Below are 25,564 nucleotides of genomic sequence, written 5' to 3' on the forward strand. Positions count from 1 at the left end.
ACCAGAAAACGAGTCTGAGAGAAGAGGCTCTGTGACTACTACTGCACCATCAACCACTGGCAGGGTCATCTTTGAGGATTTGTAGCCTTGTCCTAAGGAAAACAAACCACTGAAGGTTTCTAAGCAGAAGTGAATCACTTGGCTTTTCTGCTACATTCAACTGTAAGCAGAAGTGTCTTTCAGGCAATGTTCTAGGAAACTAACCTGGCAACTAGGGATAATATCATTTGGGAGGGTGGAGGTTACTTCCAGAGTTACCGAAATACTGAAAACATAAATTTGGATGCTTTAAAAATCTTAACAGCCTCTATAATGCCACAATAACGATATCCAAAGGATTTTTTAACATTTAATAAATGTTGATTTAAAATGGCACCATTTAAAAAACAAGGCTTCCTAAGACCTCAAAAAAAAAAAAAAAAAATCAAGCAAGGCCCTGGGTTCGATCCCCAGCTCCGAAAAAAAAAAGAACCAAAAAAAAAAAAAAAAAAAAAAAAAAAAAATCAAATCCTTTACTAGATTTTGAAGTTTATTATAAGCTTGCTTTAACCGAATAAACACAATATTTAAGGAAAGTGAATTTAAATTCTCTGAGATATACTTTAAACAACTCAGTTTTTCAATTATCAAATAGAAAAAGTTGAAATTTTCTGAATTAAATGACTTGTGCCCCAACATTCCAAATGTTGCTCTTAACCCCCTGTGGACATTTTTAGAGCTAAGTGCTGGCTTCTACCTTCCCTCTTGGGTCAGTTAGGTCTACAGCATAATGCACTGGCCACTGGTTGTTTAGCGTTATATTGTAAATTAATTATATTCTCATAAAAATACATTGTATTATTCATTTCCTATAGTAAAGACAAGATAAACTATAGAGAGTTTTTAATTTGTCAGAAATAAGCTAGCCTGTGTACTTTAGCACAAGTAATACTGTATAAAAATGAGGCAGGGATCAGGCTGAGGGTCACACTCCTGATCTGGTGAGACAAGTTCCCCAACCTTTCAACTCTGTTATCTATTGAGTGATTTTTTTCTGAACTCTATTTTTAAAAACAATAAAGGCCAACTAATGTGATTTCACTTCTCTAACAAAATATCTACTGGAAAAATTTAAGAATCATGGGGGTCATTAAATTTAACTAAATGGGTTATGTTACTTACAGGTTGTCTGCTTTTATTTTTTTAATGAACTTAACATAATAGCATTAGACTCTCTAATTTTAATCAAATTATATGTAAATGCAATGATTTTTCAAATTTCAAATTATGATGGCATACATCTTATATAAGATATATATATAAGATATATATAAGACATAATATCACTTACATGATTAATACTATATCAATCATACTGGTTAATGTAGCTAGTATTTTAATGTTTATCTTAAAACAATGAAGATAAGTAACATGTCCAAAAAAATTCCATTATAACCTAATAGTCTGAATGCCACAACAGGAACCGTCGTCACCTTGCAAGATTACCTAGTATTTTGGAATACCATTCGATAATCTACAGCCAAAATGAACAATATGCAACATATTCTTTACCTTTCTCACCCCAGCCTCCTTCCTAGAAATACATTTCTATTCTTAGTAAAGTTCTGTCTTCTTTATAGGTGGAAATTTTGCCCAAAATTCAGCATCAGATTTCTGAACAGGAAAACATCTTAATGACACATGTACCATAAATTACACTCTGGGAAAAAAATAATTAATACAGCTCAGGCTTGGCTCTAAATTTTACTCAATTTTTGAAAACCACATAAATTTTCTAATTTTAGGTATATTATTCTTAAGCCAACATATTATTATACTTACACATTTATAAAGTCAAAGGAAATAATAAAATTAATATTAACTAATATAAATGATGCTAAAATGTTTTCTGGTTATAAAAAATTTGTTTAAAGAGGGGAACTCTCAAAAAATAAAAAAAATTTTTTTTCAAAAAGTGTATTTACTAAAATTCGGGAAAAACTGAAAACTCCAACCTCAGAACATAGGTCAAATACTGCCCACAATGGGGCTGCCATAAATTCAATATTTTGTTACCCCACTTCATAGACAGCACACATTTTAAGGACGTTTTCCTGTTTTGAAACAATGTAAATTTCCCGTCTCTTTTCTTTCTTTCACAACTAATCCTTCCTTTCTACTTCATGTCTGCTCAAAGTCAAGTCCCTTACGCAGACACAAAGATAGAAGACTGGGTTAGAGAGGAACAGCCCTCTCTGAAGGTTTCAACAGAACGTTAAATAGTAAGACTCATGCGAAGGTTCTTAGACGCATTAGCTATTTTTGCCTTACACACAATCTAGCCCTTTAAACTAGGAAATATATATATATATACATATATATATATACATATATATTACAATATTTAAATTCAGACAAAAGCAAATTATCAAGACTCAAAATAACTGAAGATTTAAAGAAAGGTTGCCCTGGTAACCAAATATTGGTGGGGTCCTAACTGACATCCAAGGCAACTGGAGGAGAGAGGGAGGAGATGAAGGCTGGCGTTCTCAGATCATCTCATTATGGTGTAATGAGGACTCTGCTCTGGGAACATCATCTCAGCTACTTTCACATCCTTTGTCTTCCTCTCTTCATCTCCCTTTCAGTTCTTAATTAGGCCTTAAAGAGCTCACACTGCCCTTTCAACTGGCTACTGCTCCTGCCTAAACACCGCGCCTCCACAGACAGGTGTTGGCACCAGCATAGCCGACATACAAACCTAATTACACAATACTCCCTCCAGAAGGAGAGAAAATAACTTGCTGGATGTCTATTACTGGAGAACTTCATGTAAATTACTTCAAACATCTTGTAATCTTCAACATAAAAATTGTTCAAATAACTTCTTCTGAAAACTCGTCTGTAAGAACTCTTTCTCTCTTAATTGTATCTTACAGTACATTAGCAACACCTAGTAATCTTTTAGCTGTCATTTAGAATAGTTAGATTCCATAGAAAAACAATCACACATCAAGGATTCTGTTATCACCTTTAAATCCTTGAACTAAAACAATTTTCACATTTTATTTCTTTAAAGATTTCTAAGGATGTTTTAACAGTGATAAATTATAAGATTTGGAAAAGTACATCTACAAGCACATGGAAATTGTAATTAAGGTTACCTAATAAACAATAGCTACATATTAAATCAATTTTTGATGTTGCATTTTGTTTGAGATTAAGTAACAGCTGGTAGAATTCATTTTACTATCTGATCAAACACTGACTTCATAAAGTCTGACATTGCTTCAAGACAGCCACATTATAAAGACAAGTATTTATAAAACATCAAAACTTAGAAATCATTTGCATAGAACAGCAAAAGCATTATCTAAAGTCCTGTGCATCCACAGTATCTTCTACAATTCTTTAGACAGACCACTGTACTTAAAATGGTTTATAAGATAAGACTATAGCCCCACCTTGACTTCTTTTAGACAAACATATACTAGAAATTGTGATGTGCAATTGCTGAAAAAATTTTAAATTATCTGGATCACACATATTAAGGGCAGATGGTTCAAACAGCAAAATTGGCCTCTTTCTGTTACTCAGTGAGAATGTAGTTTTCCCCCAAGAACATCAGCCTGTACTTTTATAAAGTGATTTATTCTCCAGGTCAACAAATTTAAGGCTCAGATGCAACTGAAAACTCCAATACAATCCTGAACTTCAGGTAACAATTAAACAAAGTTAAACTATCTCAACAATTCTTGCAACTACACACATCCATTTAGCTGACTGCTGTCAATTCTGGGAAAGACCTGCTTTAGGCCTGACTTGGAAGATAGGTATTCTAAGGCATTTGTCTTTCCAAAGCCTTTGCTGATAAACTGTGGTCTCTCACCTCGCTGCTTTCCAACTGAATATTAGCAAGCAGCTTTGCTCTTTATTCAGTCCCTGACCCAACAATAAATGTTAGCTACTTTCACAACTATAATGTTGACTCTGACATACAGCTTTCACATTAAGGTCACAAGTTATAAACAAACTATATCCTAGTTAGACGTTCAATTATAACCACATCAGCTTGGGCTGTCTCTGAGTACATACAGAAGCCACACTCATTTGTGTAGTACAGGCAGTCTCAATTTCACTTTCTTCTTTCTCCTCAAACCATCACACTGACCAATGTTGTTTCTGCCATTGAGGTGTTTAGGGAGAGAGGCATGAGGGGAATATTCAAGAAAAAAGCCAGGCTTGCTCTCTGGTGATCTTATAACTCTTTGGTAACTTACCGGGATTTTCCTGAGGTCATCACTGCTTGTTGGATTCATATGAAAACTAAGTAATAAAGCATAAAATAAAGGTTAAACATGTCATAGTCTATATGAAAAGAAACAGAAAAATAGAAACATTTTAAGCCACACTGCAACATGTCTATTTAAAATCCTAACTTAAGTAAGTGAAATTCCATTCAAGAAGTAGAAGCAAAACAGTATTTACTCAACATCCTTAAAACATTCCCGTGTTTAAGCCCTGAAAGAAAATCTTCCAGTAGTCAGAATCAAGGAACAATAAATCGTAAATACACAGTTTCTAAATATCTTTAAACATGGTGACTTTACCAGTAAGATACTTCATTAAAGTGGTTCTTACTACTATTCCTCATTTTTATGTATGTATGTATATATGTATATATACATACACACACACACACACACACACACACACACACACACACACACATATATATATAAAATCAACCCTTTTGATATATTTCTGTGGAAAGCTGAGAAAATTTACATTTGGAAAGGTTATAGAATAAGAGAGATTAGGCACCCTTTGTTTAAAATGTCAAGTATATTAGAAAAATTAACTTTCAAACCATACCCTGTCAATGAGAATGAGTCCACAGTAGCAGAAATAATTTCTGTCATTAATGTAATTTCTAAGTAGCTAGCTTTCAAAATTTAGTCAGAAACAGACCAAAACAAAACAGATTCCATCCATCTGGAGACATCACAGCAGAGTGCCACAGCTACTTTCTCCTTTGAAATGTGCCCATTAGGAAGGAGACTACAATCACCACAGAGAAGCTCAACTTCAAAGCCATCCGATGAGTAAATATTTCATCATTGCTGTTCCACTGCAAATCGTACCCAGCATTTAAGGCACTTGTCCTCAGAAGAGATACGAAGCAGCTTAATGTCCTGGGAGTCTTTTATTCCACATATTTCCCCATTGTCTGCATACTATATAAAAAATAGACGCCTAAGACTTAAGGAACTCACTTTTAAAATCTTGACCATGTGACAAATTGTGGACCTTGGAAATCTTTTCTGAAACACAGGTTATAGGTATACATCCTATCCCACAGTGCAAACCCTAAAAGGCATGATACATGTAGGACCACACATCAAGAGAATGTGCTATGTAGCCAGCGCATACTCAAGTTTTCACAGCCAGATTACAAGCACTGGCTGTGGACCTTTCCCAGGAGACAAGCCTGTGGAAGCACTTTACTATTGCAGTCGGGCTGGGTTACTAGGCAGACAAGCATGAGACATGCAGTACAGCACTGACAGGCTTCTGCAGCTGCCACATTTTCCTATCCCTGTATGCCATCTGAATGGTGTTCTGCAAGGTCCTATAATAGTGTCAGAGAACCAGTCATGCCTCAAAACCCTGACAAGACACCAAATGGTAAGAACAAAGTCCCAAAGGCCATCATTTGAGTTGCCTTGTACCTTCAGTCCTGTACCTGCAACCCTACACCTGCAACCCTGTACCTGCAACCCTGCACCTGCAACACTACACCTGCTGCCCTGTACCTGCAGCCCTGCACCTACAGCCCTGTACCTGCAGCCCTGCACCTACAGCCCTGTACCTGCAGCCCTGTACCTGTAGCCATGAACCTACAGCCCCACACCTGCAGCCCCGCACCTGCAGCCTTGCACCTGTAGCCCTGTACCTGCAGCCTTGCACCTGCAGCCCTGTACCTGCAGTCCTGTACTTGCCCTGTATCCACAGCCCTGCACCTGCAGCCCTGCACCTGCAGCCCTGCACCTGCAGTGTTCTACTGTGGCAGCAATTGCTGATGGTTTCTACTTTCTACAGCTCTCAATCCTAGTCAGTGTAATGAAGGGGCCAATGAGAAACAGTAGTGTCCCCTTGCTTCCTGGCCTCATGTCATGTTTTCTGATAAGCAACACACTCCTCTACACCCACTGGTGTACTGGAGTACTACTCCACTGGTGGACACTACCATGTGTAATTTACATGCAGGGGTGTCAAAACACCAAAGTGCTCAAGAGCAGAGAAGGAGCCGAGGGCCTTGTAGCTGGGGGAGATGAATTCATACTGTGTTCGACCCCTGTGCCTGCTGCTTCGTGACCTTTAACAAGTCACTTTGACTATATCTTGGTTCCTTCATCTGCAAAACCATAATGGCAAAAGCATTTCCCAAACAGGACTGCTGTGGAGAGAGAAAATGAACGAAGTAATGCAGAAAACAAAGAGCAGGAAGAGCTTCCGCCATGCACAATCTCAGGTCATTTGAGGTATGTAATATGCACTCTTTTAAACTCTTTTTCAAAAATAACTTATTTTCATGACAATTAAGAGGATCATGTGGTACAAAATTCTATCTTCCATAACTTCATTTTAGATATAAAGGATTAAAGGATGTTAGGCAACATTATAGTGTTTGTTATAAATTCTTCCACTGCTAAACAGTGGAACCGGCTCTGAGATTCGTCCTGAGACTCCAGCCCTGAGCCTGACAAATCTTTGTGAGCACTGACTGTAAAGCTGGAGCCCCAACATAAGCACTCTCAATTAACTGGCCAACCACATTTTATTATGGGATAAATAAAGCCTTATTCATAGGATGTAGAGGTAGGGTATCCCAAAATTCTTAGACCGAGTGTGTGAAAGTCATGCTCTCCCACAGAATTCTCTGAAGAGGGCCTTTTTCCTGGGGCAAGCAGGATTTGAGACTCCATGAAAGACAGAAAGGCTTGGCTGTCTAGAAGACAGCTCTGTGGACACTGCCATGAGTAATGAGTGCTAGGCAATGGCGTCAGTCCAGGACTTTAAAGCACAACATACAGGCTAAGATGCTCCGAACGCTTCTTCTAAGGACAAACCCAAGGACCTCAGACCTTATCCAGGAACAACAAGCATGTTTCCCAACAATGCTGGTCTCCTCTCAATAAGCCACTAACATTCCACATTTGGGGTTCTGATCTATTCTGTTCATTCCCAGGATTTATTTTATACATCGTGACCATATCCACTCAACAGCCTGTCTCACTCAGAGAGAAATTGTTGAACTGAGAAATAATAGAAGTATGGGTGTTATCAGAAGCACATTTTAAAGCACATTTAGATCCAAGATTTTAATCAAAATCACAAAGTACTATGCAGTCTGAAGTAATTTTTGCTCAGGAAGGTAAAATAAAACTCAACGACCTGAGAAGGAGCTAAAGATGGTTTAGATTCTCTACACTGTCAGGACTGGGCAGAGCACTCAGGCAGCAGCCCAGCCCCTTCCCTCTGTACCTGAGCATGCATTGGGGGTGTGAGCTTGCCTGTGAGCTCAGGTCCCCACTCGTATTGTCTGAGAGCCAAAGGCTGCACCCTCCATTATGGTCTGCTTTGTACACATACACTGGTGTGTCAAACACATGACCAACTCAGCCATTCATGGCTGCCGTTTCTCATCTGTCCTTACATGGGGGAAAGAGAGTTAACTGAACTGGATTGAATTAGTATGGTGCAAAATAAAATGCCTCTGTTTATTGATGTGTGGCACCAATTTGTGATATCCCTTTCTTTGGACTGGTGTCCTCATGTCAGACAAGATATTGAATAATACAGTTTGGCTGCTCAACTGAGCTGCTGACAAGTTAGGGGACTGGTGTTTATAATCAGGTAGAAAATAAACCTAGATAAGCTCACGGTGAACAGGGAGGCTGTACAACTAAATTCCAGAATTTATGTTTAATCTTAGAAAAAGACCTGAGGCAGTTGATGGAGACACAGGGTCCTAAAGTAATTTTTAAACAGTTAAGTATTTTAATTTAGATGCATAAACATATTTTAAACAGATAAAAGTGTCTTAATCTTATCATAGTCAAGTTTTCAGGTAAAAGCATTAGTATTTTATTTGCAAATTCATTTAGAAATTCTGAAAAATGTTTGTAAGTAAACTTGAAATATAAACTATTGTGCATTTTAATTTTTCTAGAAAAAATAAACTTTCCTATGTTATTTATTAATTTATCTTAAAGTTGGAGTAGCAAGTAAAGAAATAATTGAGTAGAAACTGAAACCTGTGTTACACTAGACTGCCTACAGGCATTAAAATAAGCCTGTCTCTATGAAGTGATGGTCCCAGTTGCTACAGTGATAACTTGGGCTACCGGCCATGCTCAAAATGTTTTTTTTTTTAAGCAAGCACATTCTTTGGAGAAGGAAGCTATAAGACAGGGGAAGACCTGTTAAGAATGTTAAGTTTAAAACACTTGACTTGTCAAGACAACAGAACACCGAGAACAAAGGTCTATTACAAGCAGAGGAAACTATTCTACCCGCAGGCTTCAGGATGGGAGGCTATCACCACAAGAGCTGCTCTTTCCAAGGCATTCAAAGTTAAGTCTTATACCTCCTACTTCTCTTTCTAAACACCATCACTGCTCAGATGACAAAGTCACTTTGGCCTACAGCTTGATTCAAATAATTGACAAAGTCCAGAGATGTGCCACCTGGTAGGGAGAGGAGGCAGTTTCCTCAAACACTGGCCAATACCTTACTATGTGAAGGAAGCAAGTGTAACTCTAAACCATCAGAGGAGAACTTCTGACAGTAGTTACTTTCCAGGTCAGCATTCTATTGATCTTGTCCTTAAAGTGAATGAAGAAGGCTCTAGCTTCCCTCAGTGGCATGGGCAGGTGGGAGGAGGCTCTACAAGAGGCTGTTATGCTTCATTAAATCTATAACACATGAGAGTAAGAGAGAAACTCTCCCTTTACAGCGCTGGATTGGTATATCCTAGAGAGTGGAATAAAGACACCAGCCCTCAAACAGAAGGAACTTACCCATCCACACTCTAATCCCCACACCCCATCACTACTTCTTTGAAGACAAACTCCCTTTACCAAGGGAACTGCCTCACTTTTCCAACCTTTCCTTCCATTTCACCAAGGGCTATTCCTCCTTTCTGAGGTTGTTTTCTATACAGCATGCCAGCCTAGTTTCTGCATTCCCAGTGCCCCTTTCATTGCTGCCTCCCTCTTTTTGTCCTTGTATGGGGGATGTGGCTATTTCCAGAGACAGAGGCCAGACCTTTCTCTACTTCACTTGGATGGCTTCACTTCTCTTGATACTTTACCTGTCACCACATCATGGATGAATGACTGAAATCTTCTCTCTCCAACTTCTTTATCTTCCAGAACACTGGGCTTACTAGTTGTCTGGCTACATATTCAGATTAAGAATCTTGCCTGCACTTCAAGGTGAATGCACCCAAACTCTTCACTTTCACCTTTTCCCCAATCATCTTGGGCACCCATGTGAAGCAGCAGTCTTTAGCAGGCATGTCCCGTAAATCCATCCTCCTTGGGACTAAGCCAAGACCTCTCATCCCCTTTCTCTCTCGTGGGTGTTCCTTTCTGATCACAGGGTCACAATCACACCTCTCTTTACTCTCTCTTACTCCATCTAGCCAAGGCTCTGTTGGCAGCATCTCAGGTACAAGTCTAATCTCATGATTTATCTGGAAATTCTGCTTGAATAATGACAAATTCTTTAGACAACTTTTCAATCCCACCACATTTTGCTCAGCTATTTTTCCATCTGGATGGCCCACCATTCAGTGTTAAAGTACAAGTCACCTAATTGTTTATTTCACATTTTTAACTTTCAAAGAGTTAACATTAGGAAGACTGAGCAATACCACTCTTGGGAATATACCCAAAAGATGCCCCACCATGCCACAGGGGCACATGTTCCACTATGTTCATAGCAGCCTTGTTTGTGATAGCCAGAAGCTGGAAAAAACTCAGATGTCCCATAACAGAAAAATGGATACAGAAAATGGGGTTCGTTTACACAATGGAATACTACACAGCTATTAAGAATGAGGACATCCTGAGTTTTGCAGGCAAATGGAGGGAACTAGAAAATATCATTCTGAGTGAAGGAACTCAGACCCAAAAGGACATGCATGGTATATACTCACTAATAAGTGAATATTAGCCAAAGTAAAAAGCACAGAATACCCAAGATATAGTCCACAGAACTCAAGAAGTTCAGTAAGCTGAAGGGCCCAAGTCAGGACACTTCAGTCCCACTTGAGAGGGAGAAGAAAGCAATCACAAGGAGGGAAGGAGGGATCTGGAAGGGAAAGGGGATGGGGAGGGGGAGGAGGAAGAAGAGGGGAACATGATCTGGTATTGGGGTGGGGGAAGAGGACTGAAGCCCTGAGGGCCAGCAGAAAGACTGGAAACAGGCAACCTCAGGAGGTAAAAGGTTGGTTGGGGGGAGGTCCTCCAGAATTTACCAGAGACCTGGGAGGTGAGAGACTCTCAGAATTCAAAGGGAGGGACCTTAGATGAAATGTCCTACAGTGGGGAGGCCCCAAGGCCTGACACTATTACTGAGGCTATGGAGTGCTCACAAAAAGGGACCTATCTTGACTGCCCTCTGAAAGACCAAGAAGCAGCTGAAAGAGTCAGATGCAGATATTTGCACCGAACCAATGGACAGAAGCTGCTGACCCTTGTGGCTGAACTATGAAAAAGCTGCAATAAGCTGAGTCGGAGGGCAACTCTGTAGGAGGACCAGCAGTCTCAGTTAACCTGCAGCCCTGAGATTTCTTAAACACTGCATCACCACCAGCTGAGATGAGGCCTCCAACATATACACATCAGAGGACTGCCGGGTCTGAGTTCAGTCAGAGTAGATGCACCTAACCCTCAAGAGACTAGAGGTCCCAGGGAGGTTAGAGGTCTGGTAAGGTGGGGGACGCGGGGATGGGGACATCCTTGTGGAGACAGGGGTCCAGGAGGAGGTATGGCATATAGAACAGTCTGAGGGTGGACTGAGAGGGGAATAAAATCTGGAATGTAAAAACAAAACAAAACCAAAATCAAACCAAAACAAAACAATTAAATAAAAAAGAAAGAAGAACATTAAAAGAAACTAGTAGAATAATTTTTTTACAGCAAATTGTGGCTCAACAGCTATTTTCTCTAAATCCAGCATCAATCTAGAGCTTCCCATGCTCTTTGATAGAAGCTACTTGAAGAAATTGTATCTCATTAACCTTTCCAGCCCTATCTCTACCACAGAGTCTAGAGCATGGCAGGACCATTAAACATGTATGCTGAATGACTTGCTACTTAGTGCTTGATAATAATTTGTAAGAGCCAGGATGGTTGACTGAATGTCTACCAACAAGACAACAAGTCTCCAGGGAACAGAAAAAAACCCTTTCCTAAATTACAAGTGTTACTTATAGTCATATGTAAGAGGACACTAGAGGATTGTTTTCAGTTCCTTTTCAGATGAAAAGAGATATTCCAGCCTATACAACTATGTCACGGTTTTTTTTTTTTTCTATTTGATACAAGCTAGAGTCACTTGAGAATAAGAAAATGCCTCTATCAGAGTGTCCTATAAGCAAGCCTATGAGGCATATTCTTGATAAAATGATTGTTTTGGGAGGATGGGAGGCCCTGCCTACTGTAGGTGGTACTGTCCTATGGGCAGGTATGCCTGAAGTATACAAGAAAGCAGACTGAGCAAGCCACAGGGAGCAAGTCAGTAAACAGTATCCTTCATGGTGTCTGCATCAGTTCCTGCCTCTAGGTTCCTGCTTTGAGTTCCTGCCCAGCCTTTCTTTCCTGAGGGACTATAAGCTTAAGCCAAAATAAATAAACACTTTCCTCCTCAAATTGTTTTTGGTTATGGTCTCTATCATAGCAATAGAGAAGAAACTAAGACAAACTGCCCATAATAATTGAATTAAGTTTCAAACTAATGGACTTCCAATAAAATTAACTCAAGGTTGGCTTATGAGCACATAACCTGCCATCACTTTAGCTATCTGACCATAATACAAATTAATTAAAGAACCCTCTGGTAAATCGTAAAAACAGTTACTCCTGTGCCTCTTAGTTCATGTTCCAGAGAGGTTACACACTAAAGGAGTTCTAGAAAATTGCTAATAAGCCTCTTCCCAAAGCACAACAAAAAAAAATTTAATGGACATAGCCAAAGAGATTCCTTCAGTAATACAATTCAATTATAATTATGCTTGTTACACAGGTAAATGAAGCTGAGAAGACAAGATGAGATAGCTTCCATGTTTGCTTACGAGCGTGCTTTCATTCTTTCTTTTTAGGAAAAAAAGCAAGTAACAAAGGACTAAGTCAGATTAATGACAGAACAGCCTAAGGTACTACATGCTCTCCCCTGGGACTGGGCACACTAAACACTGGGTGACAAAACAGAACTAATGCAGAAGTGTCTGTGGGGATTAACAGCAATTTGCTTATTAATATTCTCATGAGGTATCTTTTAGAAGATCTCAGAGGCAAGACAATTAAAAACCAGGGTCAGTGACAGCAAAGGTCATGGACAGTAAATGTAGACTTGCAGTTTTTCTACAATGAATACTAGCTGCTGCCAGGGAAAGGCCTAGAACACGAGGACTTAAGGATATGTACCAAGAAAAGCATGCTCTGAGACTTAATATTCAATCAAATTTATTAACTAATTACTTCTTCCTGCTGAAGAAAAGTAACACAAGTTATTTTAAAGACAGTCCAACAACTCACTGATTTCCATATATAAGCCCCGTGGATGCCAAATCCCGCTCCTTTAAAGCTAAGCCTCTCAAACAGTTTTCTTTTAAGTACCCTTAATACACGAGAAGAATAAATCCAGCAACACACACACAACTTTTCTGACATGTCAAGATGAACTTGAAAATTCAGGCAGTTAGCTCTATAATTCTATCATGCCTCTCTTGATGTAAGAAGACTCTTCTGTCACTGGGGAAACTGCATTGCTTATCTTTGTACTCTAAGGAGACCGTGGTCTATGACTGCTGGTGCCATACACCCATGGCTAGTAGTGGCCGAGGCAGGGAAGGTAGTCCCTTTTGATTCAAAAGTAAAACAGGGAATTAGGAAGGAGTCATGAAACTAGGTTAAAAAGGCCAGTGTGTTCCACACCACTCTTTGCCAAGACACAATTTGTGATCATGGCTGAGACAAGCCCCATCTGAGAGAAGCTGTGATAGCCCCTGGTTTCTAGGAAGGCTTCTAATGTAATGTTAAAGAACAGCCTGCAGGGAAGATGCTGGCCCACAAGCACTCAAGGCTCTAGTCATCTCTGCAAAGCCTTTAAGAAAGGGTTGTTCACACTAGTGAATTCTCAGAGCCCCTTTCTTGGTGACAAAAGCCAGAGGCTCCGTTGCTAACTCTACAGAAGCACAGCTGTGGGAGCAATAGGAGAGCTCTACATGCTAAGTTCCCAGGCTGGAAAAACAACCCCAAGGCACACACAGCGGTTAAGTTTGCCTCAGCAGGGTTACAGAATTTCATGTCTGTCTGAAAAGAATAGTTTCGTATGAAGACACTCTTTGCCCCGTAGACATGAACATTCTCACTGCAGACCGTACATTATTCTATCCTGCTCAGTTTTTTATTTTGCTTTTATTTTATGTGTGTTGGTATTTTGCCTGCATGTATCTCTGTGCACGGCTATTAAATCACATGGAACTGGATTCCAGACATTTGTGAGCTGTCATGTAGTTGCAAGGAATTGAACCCGAATCCTCTGGAAGAGCAGCCAGTGCTCTTAATCACTGAGCCAGTCTCCAGCCCCTGCTCAGCTTTTTCTAAATGTTTCTTCGTTTAGAAAATAGTTAAAATACTGGTTCCCATGAGTCTAAAAACAGTCGCTATAACTAACCAATGCTAACATCTAAGTTTCTTATGCTACAATAACTTTGACACTTATGGGTTTCTACAAGTTTTATACTGAAAATTACTCTATAACACTCAATGCTTTTTTTTGTTCTGTCTTTTGTTTTCCCCAAATCTAATATTTCACTTAAAATGTGGTCTTACTAGTAGTATCTTTTAGTTCCTGTGTCTCTTCCTACTCAGGCCAGGGTGGCAATTTTCTGAGTTTTCCTAAATGGAATTTGAGCACTTCACTCCTGTTCTGAAGAATACTCACTCTTTAGAGAACTAGGTGCTAAAATCAAACTATGACATAGCAAGTTCATAGTAAGCCAAGCTCATCCCACCTCTAACCTCTGATAGCTTTAGACACATCAGGTCCCTGAGAACCTTTAATGAGTTTTCCCTCTCATCAAAGCCTTTTCCCTATCCCTTTTCATACACCCATCCTTTGAGGCTGTTAAATCCCCCTTTCCATTATCCCCAGACTGATTGACTAACTCTGCTCATTTAAACCTCTGTACTTTCTGTTGTTGATTTGATGCAAGGTCTTGTTATGTTGCTCCAACTGGCCTCAAACTCACAATCTTCCTGCTTCTGTCTCTCAAATGCTGGGATTTCACACGTACAGCACTAGGCCTCATCTAGCCTGTAGTTCTTATTTCCAGTAGCACTTCCCAACTGCACCATGCATTATTAGGACAATTCCATGTTTTGAGTCTACCTGCCTTACAGACTCTGCCTTTATGTAACCTGTGTCTCTTAGTAGCAATGAAGAGATCATAACCAAGTGAAGTGAGAATCTTCACCATCAAGTGTGAATAAAAGCACCTTCCTTTTGGAACTCTGCCCCGTGAAACTGTCTAGTAGTCTAAAGAAGCAGGGATGACATTTAAGACTTGACTGATTCTTGTAAAATGCCCTTAAAAGAGGCATATTTCTCATTCAATTTCTCATTTGATATTTTTTTGTTCAATAAGAAATGTTTATCAATTCTAAAACCACAGCAATGGCATAACATCAAACATGTAATTCCTGTCACACTAGGAGATGGAGGGTCCTGAAATAGTGAACAGATCTGAGTTGACAGGCCACATTGGTGCTGCCGTTTTCTGAGGCAGGGGCTCTTTCCAAAGGGACTCTGGAATGTTGCAAATTCTCAATAGACATCCTTCATCCTCATTATTATGACAGCTGGAGTTGCCTTCTTTAATAAACTCTTAATATTTCTTTCAAGCAAGGAGTATATTCTGTGAGGAGTACTTCTCTCTGATCTGGTTAGCATGACTGTTAAGTGTTCTGTAGATCTGTGAGTAGAGATCATAGGGAGAGTGGCCATCTCTGGGTTGTGAGTCCAGCACTGTCCTCAGCACTTTGTGTGTCATGCTAATCTCGTACAGTCAGGTCACCCATTTACAGTGAAAGGATAATGTGTAAGGCCCAACAGCTTTAACTAAAGATGTAAGCCCAAACCTGAGTCATAATTCTGAACTTGTACCTATCCCACATTCCCCTTAAAGTAGTCTACATTCACAGTACATTGTGAACCCTTCACTGAACAATCACGTATGAGCCTGAATCAAAACATAAATCATATTCAGTGTGATTTTTACTTTTCATACATTTAGACAATTCATTTCTATGAAGATTAAAAAAGAAGGAACAATACGGAAAACCACATTTGTATGTCTCTGATAAAATATATGACTGGCTAGGTACTCTCTTCTTAGACCAAGCTCCCTAACAAAGTATTCACTATGCCTGGCGCTGGGCTGCTGCATGGCACTGATTAAGCTGGTCACTGGAAGCCTACAGTAGCAGACATCCTTCCCCATAATCCTACCAGGCACAGAATGGCAGACGTGGACTACAAGCTTCCTCATTCTAGATAGAAAAGAAATGATGTGACCCCTCAGTTTTAATAAACAACTAAGAATTTAATAGTATAAAACTACTATTTGGAAATTATTCCTTTGAAGCCTATCAGATAACCCTTCCCCCACTTGCTTTACTTGTTTTGTTGTTTTGGAGACAAGGTCTCATTTGGTAGCAGGCTGACCTTGAACTCATCATATCTCTGTGCCTTAGCTTCTTGAGTGCTAGAATGTCAGGCTTGTACCCCCATACGTGGCTCTCTAACCACTTCCTATATGACTTTTATTACTGTTTACTAAAACACAGGTTTTATGAACTCATTTCTAAACTTGTAAAGTCTGTGTTCAGTGGTCAAATTCAAGGACAGAGTCATTTGCTTTGAGAAAACCTTTCCCCAGTTTTCACTATACTAAATTTCTCCTTTTCTACTTTTGTACGGCAAATTTCCTGTGCTTCTATAGAGCATACACTATTCTGTCTTGGTAACAGGTCATTTATTTCAGGTCCCATCCCATTGTTGGAGAACTAGGACCTTGGCACTGTGTAAATCATACCTTGAAACCTCCACTCATGGCCTTTCTGAAGCTTTACACATGCTCAAGAAACTATACAGAAAATCTGATGATGTAAACGTTAAGAAGACCAAGAATGTTCAAGCAATGGCTATTTAAATGGTATTAGCTCCTTCATCAGAAAGATTTCCAAATGTAAAACAAGTATGCAAAACATTAAAACATTATTCAACATATATGAAACACTTAGATATTTATTAATAATTATATAATTTTGATATAATCCATCACTAAACAGTAGGTTCAAGGACACCTATGTCAAATGTTCAGACCATAATTTTTCTAGAAATGGGTTAAATGAATACACTAATGGTTTTTTGATTTATCTTATATGTCATCATTGGATATTTAGAAAATTTTGCTACAGTAGTAACTACTGTAAGTACATAATAAATACACTGCTGCAATTCAAAAGGTTTCCAGTCCTTGGTCACTGTCTCACTCAAAGGCTGGAGAATACACAGAAGTGTTTCTCAAAGGAGCTCCCTTCTCCCCACCCTCACCATCACACAAAGAGCATCAATGCAGCTCATGTGCATAGCCTACCTAACTGGTTATCCTGGCTGTAACTAACTGTTCATCCGCAGCCTCAGTCACCTTCCCCATTTCCCTCCCACAGGTCAGCTCCAGACTACGGTGTGGATTAGCTCCTGTCTCAGGCTAGGCATAGGCCAAATACTCAGCCTTCTAATGTTTTAGGGTCATGCTAAGGAATGAATCCCAGTACTTCCCACAGAACAGTCAAATATTCTACCATGGAGCTATACCCCAGCTGGCTGATTCCTTTTTAAAAGCAGCCAGTACTCCTAACTAGTGACCATCTTTCCTGGCCCTTGCCACATTCATTTCAAAATTAAAAGAAAAACCTTGGACATCCTACTATAATACAAGTAATCAGAGACACATCACATCACATCACAACACACCTGAAAATGCTCTGGAAGCCCAAGCACTTTCAACTTATGCAAGGAGACAGGCAAGTCACACAGCAGCAGCAGCAGCAGCAAACAGTGAAAAGCTATGAGCTCACATCTCAATCAGTAGCACAAAACAGAGAATGTGAAATGGAGTCGGGTGAGGCTTTAAGCTTTCAAATCCAATAAGGCCTCACCACTTGAACTTCCCCAAATAATGTCATCAACCAAAAACTAAGTAATCAAGTATCTTCTTAACTGATGGGACATATTCTCACCTAAAGCATCCCATATAGAAAATAGTGAACAGAAATGTTGAAAATAATGATTCTAGATTGAAATTCAGAAACATATTCATCTTGTTTGGCCTACAGGAGCCATACTAAGACAGGTCATGCAGTGTTAGAGACTCATTAGACTTTAACCTTTGCAGGGACATTCAAGCTTTTCACACCGGGACACAAAGTCATCTACTAGGGCCATGCTTAAAAACCACACAGTCTGTTAGAAACAGCTCAAGAGCTTTTACCTTTATGGCTCTGTGTCGGGCCACACTGACTACTGCCCTCAGCCTATGTGTCCTGTAGCCACTACCTACCGGAATACAACATTTGTAAGAAAATGCTTGACTTTGAGTTTTCTGAATCAAAACTACAGACAGAAACATCAGAGTTACACAGGAAATAAACAGACCACGTGTTTGCAACTGGGAATGGCAACTCTTAAATGTGAAGGAGGCAGAGGAGCTGAATAACGAACCCTGGCCAGGGTGCCCAATGCAGTCTCCTCTGTGGCCAAGAGCCTGACACTGTAAAGTCAACAGAGGAGCAGATGATCCACAATAGGCAGTTTTAGACAAGAGGCCACAAGTGAAAAGCATGCTCTACCAATTGTGTTTAAGTAACTGAGGCATACATCGTCTGTCCTTCTGAAGAATTTCACTCTAACTACACAGCTCAGAACCGACATCAGCAAACATCATCCACCTACATCTACAAGCTCCTCTACTTCCTGTTTACAAATAATTTTCTCAAATATTGCCTTAAACCCAGAAGCTTATGTATTGATTTATAAAAGTTAGCATGTTGGGATCATTGAAATAAAATCATAATATTTTCCTGTTGGAAAGCTCCAGAGGACTTACAGGCTCTATCTTGCATTTGGTCATATCGTAACGACCTGCACTCTTTAACTATCAGACTTACCACGTGTTATCCTGTGTCCAGTGCCTAAGAGCTCGTTAATTACCTAAACTATATCTCCATAGGTCTTGTTAATTACCCGTCTCCTGTCTCGGAGGACCTTGTTAATAACTTGTACAGTCTCTCTAAAGAGGTCCTAACAACACATTAAAATTAAAGATGCTTTTCTTTTAGCACCTGTCAAGTGCTGTAAATTGAGAAATTTTCACATCAGTTTATTAGCCTACAGTAGTTTTTGTGGGTTTGTGGTATGTTTTCTTCCTTTTCTCTCATACATAATCTCTTTGTATCTTAATCTCTCATCTTATAAAAAGTCACAAAAATAAACAAAAAGGAAAAACTTAGCAAAGTCTGTCTTCGTTACAGATCGCTTTTTGTTTTCAATTCTAAAGACCATAAATATCAATTTGCATTAGAGTCAGCAAAGAATGGCATGGTTGGTATCTGCGAATTAACCCAATGGGAGATGCACCAATTAATGAGGCCATAATAAGGAGTCAACGAGTCTACGGATGACGAAGGATAGAGAGTTTCACGTCATCCCTGGGGAGTCATACACAAGCTCTAGTCAGTGCTGTGGGAACGAACCACACCCACACCTCGCCCTCCGAACCACCGTCACATGGGAACCTACAAATCCCAGGCCACTAATGGATTACGGGCTCTAAAAGTTTATATTCTGGGTCTCATCAATGAGGCTGCAGGGTTTCAACTACATAAGCAATAGATGGACTACCAGGGATCAATGGCTAACAGCAAGCCATCTTCAGACATACATGACAAACGGCAATATGACTACCAAAACAGACCTTATGCACAGTAGGGTTTACAATGCTAAGGACTGCTTTAGAACTCTCATCTCCCTCCCTCGTGCCCTCCCTCCCTCCGCAAGCACACATACAGTTGCACACATCCATAGAACACATTGTAAAGGAAGATGTAACAACTAGAAATAAGAATTTTTTCTTTAGGAACACTATTTTTTTCAAATAAAAAAATGTAACCTTATATCAATAGTCTTTTTTGTGGGCATATTATAGCTTCCTGATAATGCTATATGCAACAGTTTATGATGATTCTTAGACTGTGTGAATTAGACACACATTCTGGGTAACTAATTTTTGGCAGTTCCTAAGAATAATGTGACCCAATCACAAACAGGAAATGACCAGTTAAGGGGTAGGGGAAAGAAGGGAGGGAGGAATGGAGAGCTACCTGATCTAAAAGGTAAAGTATACTGTCAAGTGAAACTGAAAAATAATAGCGATAAATGTCTTCATCTTAGATAATATTTCTATAGTATCCTAAAAAAATCTGGTCTGTGCTTATTGGCTAGAAAGATCACAGGAAGGCTAGGAAGACACAGGACTAGAAAGAGTAGGGGAGACAGGACTAGAAAGGCTAGGAAGGATCTTTGATGACCAAATACATGTGAAGCACCTGACCTAATAAAATAAAAGATCCCAGGAATAAAATATAAAGCTCACTATCAAGTTTTTGTACAGCAACTGAGCAAGGCTGCTTAGTGCTCAGAGATGCAATAAAGCAGAAAGGAAGGAAAACACGTTTTCTGTGACAGGCATGTTTCCATGACAAACACAAAATGCCTTGAGTTATTCTTGCATTCTGACTTCATTAGCTCTTCACATGAAAGAGTTTTTATTATGGATGTTTTTAAAAGTTCAAGGTGCCATCCTGGGGTATAGGTTCATAAATTCAAGGTCCGTCTGGCCGGTGGTGTGCTCAATGCCACCCTGAGCAATCTAGTGCGATTGCTCTGTCTCACAAGGAAAGGGAAGAGGAGGGCTGAGGACACAGTTCTGTGGTAGAACACCTGCCCAGGATGTAAAAAGAGACAGGTCTTTTACTGGTTTGTTTCGATTTCTAAGCAAGATAGGCATTTACTTTCTTCATGTGGTTAAAGAATTCCCATAACTGGATGGAGGTATGACACTTTCCAGACCTTCTTAAGAAAGTGCACATCCTGGGGGATAAGTACCATCCACCCATTCAATGGACTTAGCATGCTTTTTGAGTCACTCTTCACAACTGATGCTAGGTTTCATCTGTATCCTGGCCAACAATTCACCCACATACCATAAATACCAGTCACAGCTCATCCTTATTCTCAGCATCCACTACAGCTCAGGTGCTGCCTACACTGCCAACACACAGAATCCCCTGTTGTCTGAGAGTCTGTTTTAGCCAAACTCATTTCCCTGCTGTGTTGCTTACTCATTGGGTGGGGTCCATTCAAATCTGAGTTTATCAGTGTAACCCCCGACTTCCAGCTGTTACAAACTGACTATGTATGACTGCAGGGATACAATTTAGATCAGTAAGTTTTAAACCCAACTGGTCATTAATAGTGAGTTTTGAAAACACTGATTTTCTTCAAGGCATGCTGCTGAAAAGATTCATACTTCCTGTGAAGGGAGTTCTAACATCCACAGCTTAAAAACAAAACATAGGAACCAATGCTGACCAACCAGACACAAGCATCTGATGGCAATTCAACTTCTCCATCAGAACAAATCCAAAGGAGGGAAACACCAGGACTCTGTGACAGAGAGCATGAGTTCTTGGCATTCTGACACTTCCTCCCACCTGAGCCCAGGAAAGGAAGATGGCATCTGGTTTACAGCACCCATGGCAGAGAAACTCACTAAGGAGGTGAACTTCCCAAGATGAGTAGGGAGGCTCAGCAAAAAGAAAAGCTGGGTAGTAAGAAAAGGCAGCACAGGACAAACCTTAGCATTTACAAAGTATTCAAGTCACAGTTGCTGTTTAGATCCACACTTCATAAGCACTTCGGACCTGAGCTTTCTTCAACAGAACAAAAGGCATTTTAGCCCACTGCTCACTCAGCAAAATAAATGATAACTGTGACTGCATGGGAGCACCTTAGCCACTTAGTTCTGGGAGCATCTACCTTTCCAACTGGTTGTTTTGGGTTTCTTGCCCTTCTGAGAGCCAGGCTGATCTCCACTCAGCTAGTATGAAGTTAAGCACACTATTTCTGGAAAACGTCAAGTCTGGTGTGGTAGTGCATACCTGTAACCTGACAATGAAGAGGATGATGCTGAGGCAAAAGAATCTTGAGTTTAAGGGTGTGGGGAAAGCATGGAGCGGGGATAAAGCTGAAAAATAAATATTGGCTCTATAGGTCATAAATTGCTCACACTATTCAACATATTCATTCTAGTACCAAACATCCACATGAAGATGAGAATGGTGGTAATCCAATGAAATGTCATCAGGACGATTCCTTGTCTAAGCCTGGAAGAAGCAGCAATGGGGGCAAGAGCAGAGAAGGAAGCTAATGTGCTGTGCAGCTCACACCAGCTCTATACTGAGCCACAACAGTTCCCTTCTCTACTGCACAAGACACAGGAAAACGGTGGCTATGAAAGTGGTCAGATATAATCTCAATGCTTGGAGTATTGAAGAGGGAGGAGTTCAAATCCAGCCCATTCTGTAATACCCAGTGAGATTCTATCTGAACAACACTGGGTGAGTATGCCTGCCCATTTCCACCCTTTAGGTCATTTATAATCTGGTTTTTAAAAGCAATTATTCTGAATAACCTATTTTAAAAATCCTAACCCTGAAGGCATGTCTGTTTTTATAAAATGATATTCTGCCAGTACAGAAAAGCACTGCTTTACAATAAAGAAGACATAACACAAATTAGTATTTGAGCCTGTTGATAAATAATAAAATGTATCAATACTTTCCTCTGACTTTTGTCAACAAAAGGCAAAAAGAACAATTCTGAAGCATGAACAATATCATCTGGTATTTCCTGTAAAGGACATGAGTTCCAAATATAGTTACATGCTCAGGAGCAGTGGGACACCAGAAGACCAAGAGCTACATGGCATCCAGAATCTCAGGAGATACTCAGCTGGTGTCTTTCGCTTACACAATGACACATACTAAACCAACTCAGTCTCCCTCTGGGCACACAGCTAAACCCAATTTCTTAACAGTTTGCAGTAAGGATGAGACCTGACTGAACTCTGGCCAACAAGACATATGTAGACTCACCATTCCAGCCCTGGCACATGACAGCACACTATGACGGATGGTCCTCACCTCTCCCTGTTCAAAATAACAATGTCACCAGTAAAGAAGGAAAAGGCCTGGCTCCACAGAGACTGTACAAGACTGAGCACATTCTCTCCATTCCCATCTCTAATAAGGTTCTGTACAAAGCCACTGAGGTCTGGAGTTAAGGCAGTTGATAACCTAGCCCACCTATCATATAGACACTAGAAGTGACTGCTTATGGCAAAAATCTTAAATATTAGTGTAAAACTCAGCTTTTAAAATTAGCACTAGAAACTTGCACACACTAGACAAGTACTCTTATCAATGAAGTACAAGTACTCTTATCTTAACATCTTTGCTCATTTATTTAATATTTTCAATTACAAAATAGGATCTCAAAAGTTGCCCAGGCTGCCCTAACCCTGAGTGATGGCTAACAGGTGTATATTGACTCACTTGCTCACTCTCTTTGATTTTAAAATAAAAATGTGCATTCCAACCTTCTTGGATCTATCTTTGGTGTATTAGGAAGATCTCCACTGTTGACACTGGGCTGAAAGCAGTTGACAGGCATAATGAGAAGAACACTGCTATCATGTTTATGTTCAAAATTTCCAGTGTGGACGGTCTCTCAAGAAGCGAACAGGAGATCACAGTAAGAAGATGAGTGCAGTCACCCAGACAGTGGGAGGAAAGGTGGCTAAGCTGCTGGGCACAATGCATGTCCTTCAGAAGATCAGACTGTATCAGAAAGCCCTGAGCTTAGGAAGCCACTACTCGCTAGCAGAGTGGGGAAGGCTTCAGGGAAGCAATATATATCATATATACATATAGGTATGTGTGTAAGTATGTAAGTTGATGAGACAGATTATTGCCCCCCAAAAAAGTAAGTGACAATGAACGTATATGTATTAATGTATACATGAATGTATTGTCTTTATGCATATTTGCTTGTGTAAAAGTTTTTCCTTTTGAGAGTGCAGCTTTAGTCTTCTGGTTCAATAAAAGTTGATTGCTTCAAGTCTCCTTCTCTTCTGGCCAGCCCAAAGACATTGGCTTCTGGCCTCAGAGTAACTTAGAGTCAGGATAGGTAAATGTTATTTAGAATAAAAAAAAAAAAAGAAAACTGTTAGAGTGAGCATCAGAGAGGAGCCTGGCATGCTACTGAAGCAGGCAGTCTGACTAGTTTCCTCATCAGTTTCCCACAAGGCTATAGGAATGACTCCAAGATGCAAAATAAAGTGTATTTTGTGGCTTTTCCTTGGGGAGATGTTACATATACAAACACTAAAAACTTCAACTTCTAAAAACTACCTTCTTAGTGACTGAAGATGGAGGAACATAAAGAAACTTCTCCAGTTCTAGTGACATGCTTCGTTACTTAGAGGACAGACATAGTTCCTGTGCTTCTGCAGTCACAGGTATGCCAGTTTACACACCAGCTTCTTGGCAATGAATTGTGCTTTAAGTTGACTTAGTAGTCTCAAAACCATGGGTCACATGAGTCCTGGAGCTCTCATAGTAGGTTTTATTAACATACTGGGAAAATAACGCAGTACACAATCTGTGGCTTCAGAAACCTGGTCTGGATGCTACTTGACCCAGCTGAAGATTACACTGGGAGAGGAATTCTAGACACTATCCTGGCCATATCCTCTCAAATTCCACCCACACTAAAACTGCAGCCTTTTTATTCAGCCCATTTGTATCCTACTGTTTTGTACTTTAACTGGAGCCACTCATTAACTACAAATGTTCTGATTTACCAGAAAGATGACTAGTAACACAGAAACTTCCAGGAATGCATTTTCTGACCCTACACCTGGAGCCTCATAGAGAAAAAGTCTTAAATTAAAAAAATTCGTATATACTTGTAATCATAGAATTTATAATACAACCCTGATTTTGATAGTAGTATTAATATTAAAATAGAACAAAATGAAGCTGAAGTCTAATGAAGGCCACCTCCCTATTAAAGCCCCACGGCAGCCCATGGCAGCCCCCGGCTTGAGGACAGTTTTTTTTTCATATTACTTGTATTATATTATTTTATAAGTAGTTCCCACTTTTCCTTGCTTTCCACTGACTCTGAATTTACCTAGTTTAGCCAATCTCTAAGTTACCTTGAACAACTGTTTTCAGTTATTTCCTGCTGAAAAATAAAAATGTTCAGGAAGGGAGGGCACACTCCTCTTAGGCCTGTATTTAAGAGTTGGTAAAATAGAAACTGCACGAAGCACCTGTGTGCTTAGTACAGCACATCAACACATGAACGCCATCAACACATGAACGCCATCAACACATGAATGCCATCAACACATGAACACCATCAACACATGAACGCCATCAACACATGAACGCCATCAACACATGAACGCCTCAGTTGACTATTGATACCACAAAATAAAAAATTATTTCTCTGAAGCATACATCTATAAATAAAACTGAACGATTTTTTCCCCAAAAACCACAGCAAATCCCCTTTTTAAAAAAAAGGAATATTTCTTTAAAAATAAGGAAAACAAACAGAAAATGAGCACTTCCCTCTGGAAATTTTCAGTATATGTTTTTTTTTTAACTTTTAAAACATAGCTTAGAAGATGTATATTCAAGAGTGGGCCTTGCATACATGAGGGAGAGGCCCAAGAGAAAGGCAGACCCAAGTGGCTGTTAGTGCTTCATCTTCTATTTGTACTGGGATAGAACAAAAAGCCCCACTTTTAAAGAAAACTATACACAATACATCAAAAGGGACAGAGGTCACCTGCCCCTTACCCAGAACTTGTGGGACCCGAAGTGCTTCAGTTTGGTTTTAGAACTTTAGAGTATCTGCATTGACTCTCCATGCAAAAAGATCAAATCTGGAATATTCCAAATCTGAAACTCAGAGTTCTGTCCATGATGAACGCATTAACAGTGACACTATACTTCTATATAAAAGTGGATCAGGTTTCCAGTCAGGGGTGCTCAGCCTGAAGCAGTAACCATCTATTGGTGCCCTATTT

The 25,564-nt window shown here is 39.8% G+C and overlaps 1 protein-coding gene across 4 annotated transcripts in view; it reads right to left on the bottom strand.

The window, feature by feature from the left end:
• The window catches only part of Rab11fip2 (RAB11 family interacting protein 2), a 171,867-nt gene that overhangs the window by 136,850 nt on the left and 9,453 nt on the right, over positions 1–25,564 (bottom strand). For all 4 annotated transcript variants that reach the window (XM_063288295.1, XM_039110359.2, XM_063288292.1 and 1 more), the window contains exon 4: positions 4,260–4,305. In XM_063288295.1, the coding sequence (XP_063144365.1) occupies positions 4,260–4,305 (46 nt within the window). The remainder of the gene's footprint in view (positions 1–4,259; positions 4,306–25,564) is intronic.

The sequence above is a fragment of the Rattus norvegicus genome, chromosome 1 (assembly GCF_036323735.1).
Source record: "Rattus norvegicus strain BN/NHsdMcwi chromosome 1, GRCr8, whole genome shotgun sequence".
Lineage (NCBI taxonomy): Eukaryota > Metazoa > Chordata > Mammalia > Rodentia > Muridae > Rattus > Rattus norvegicus.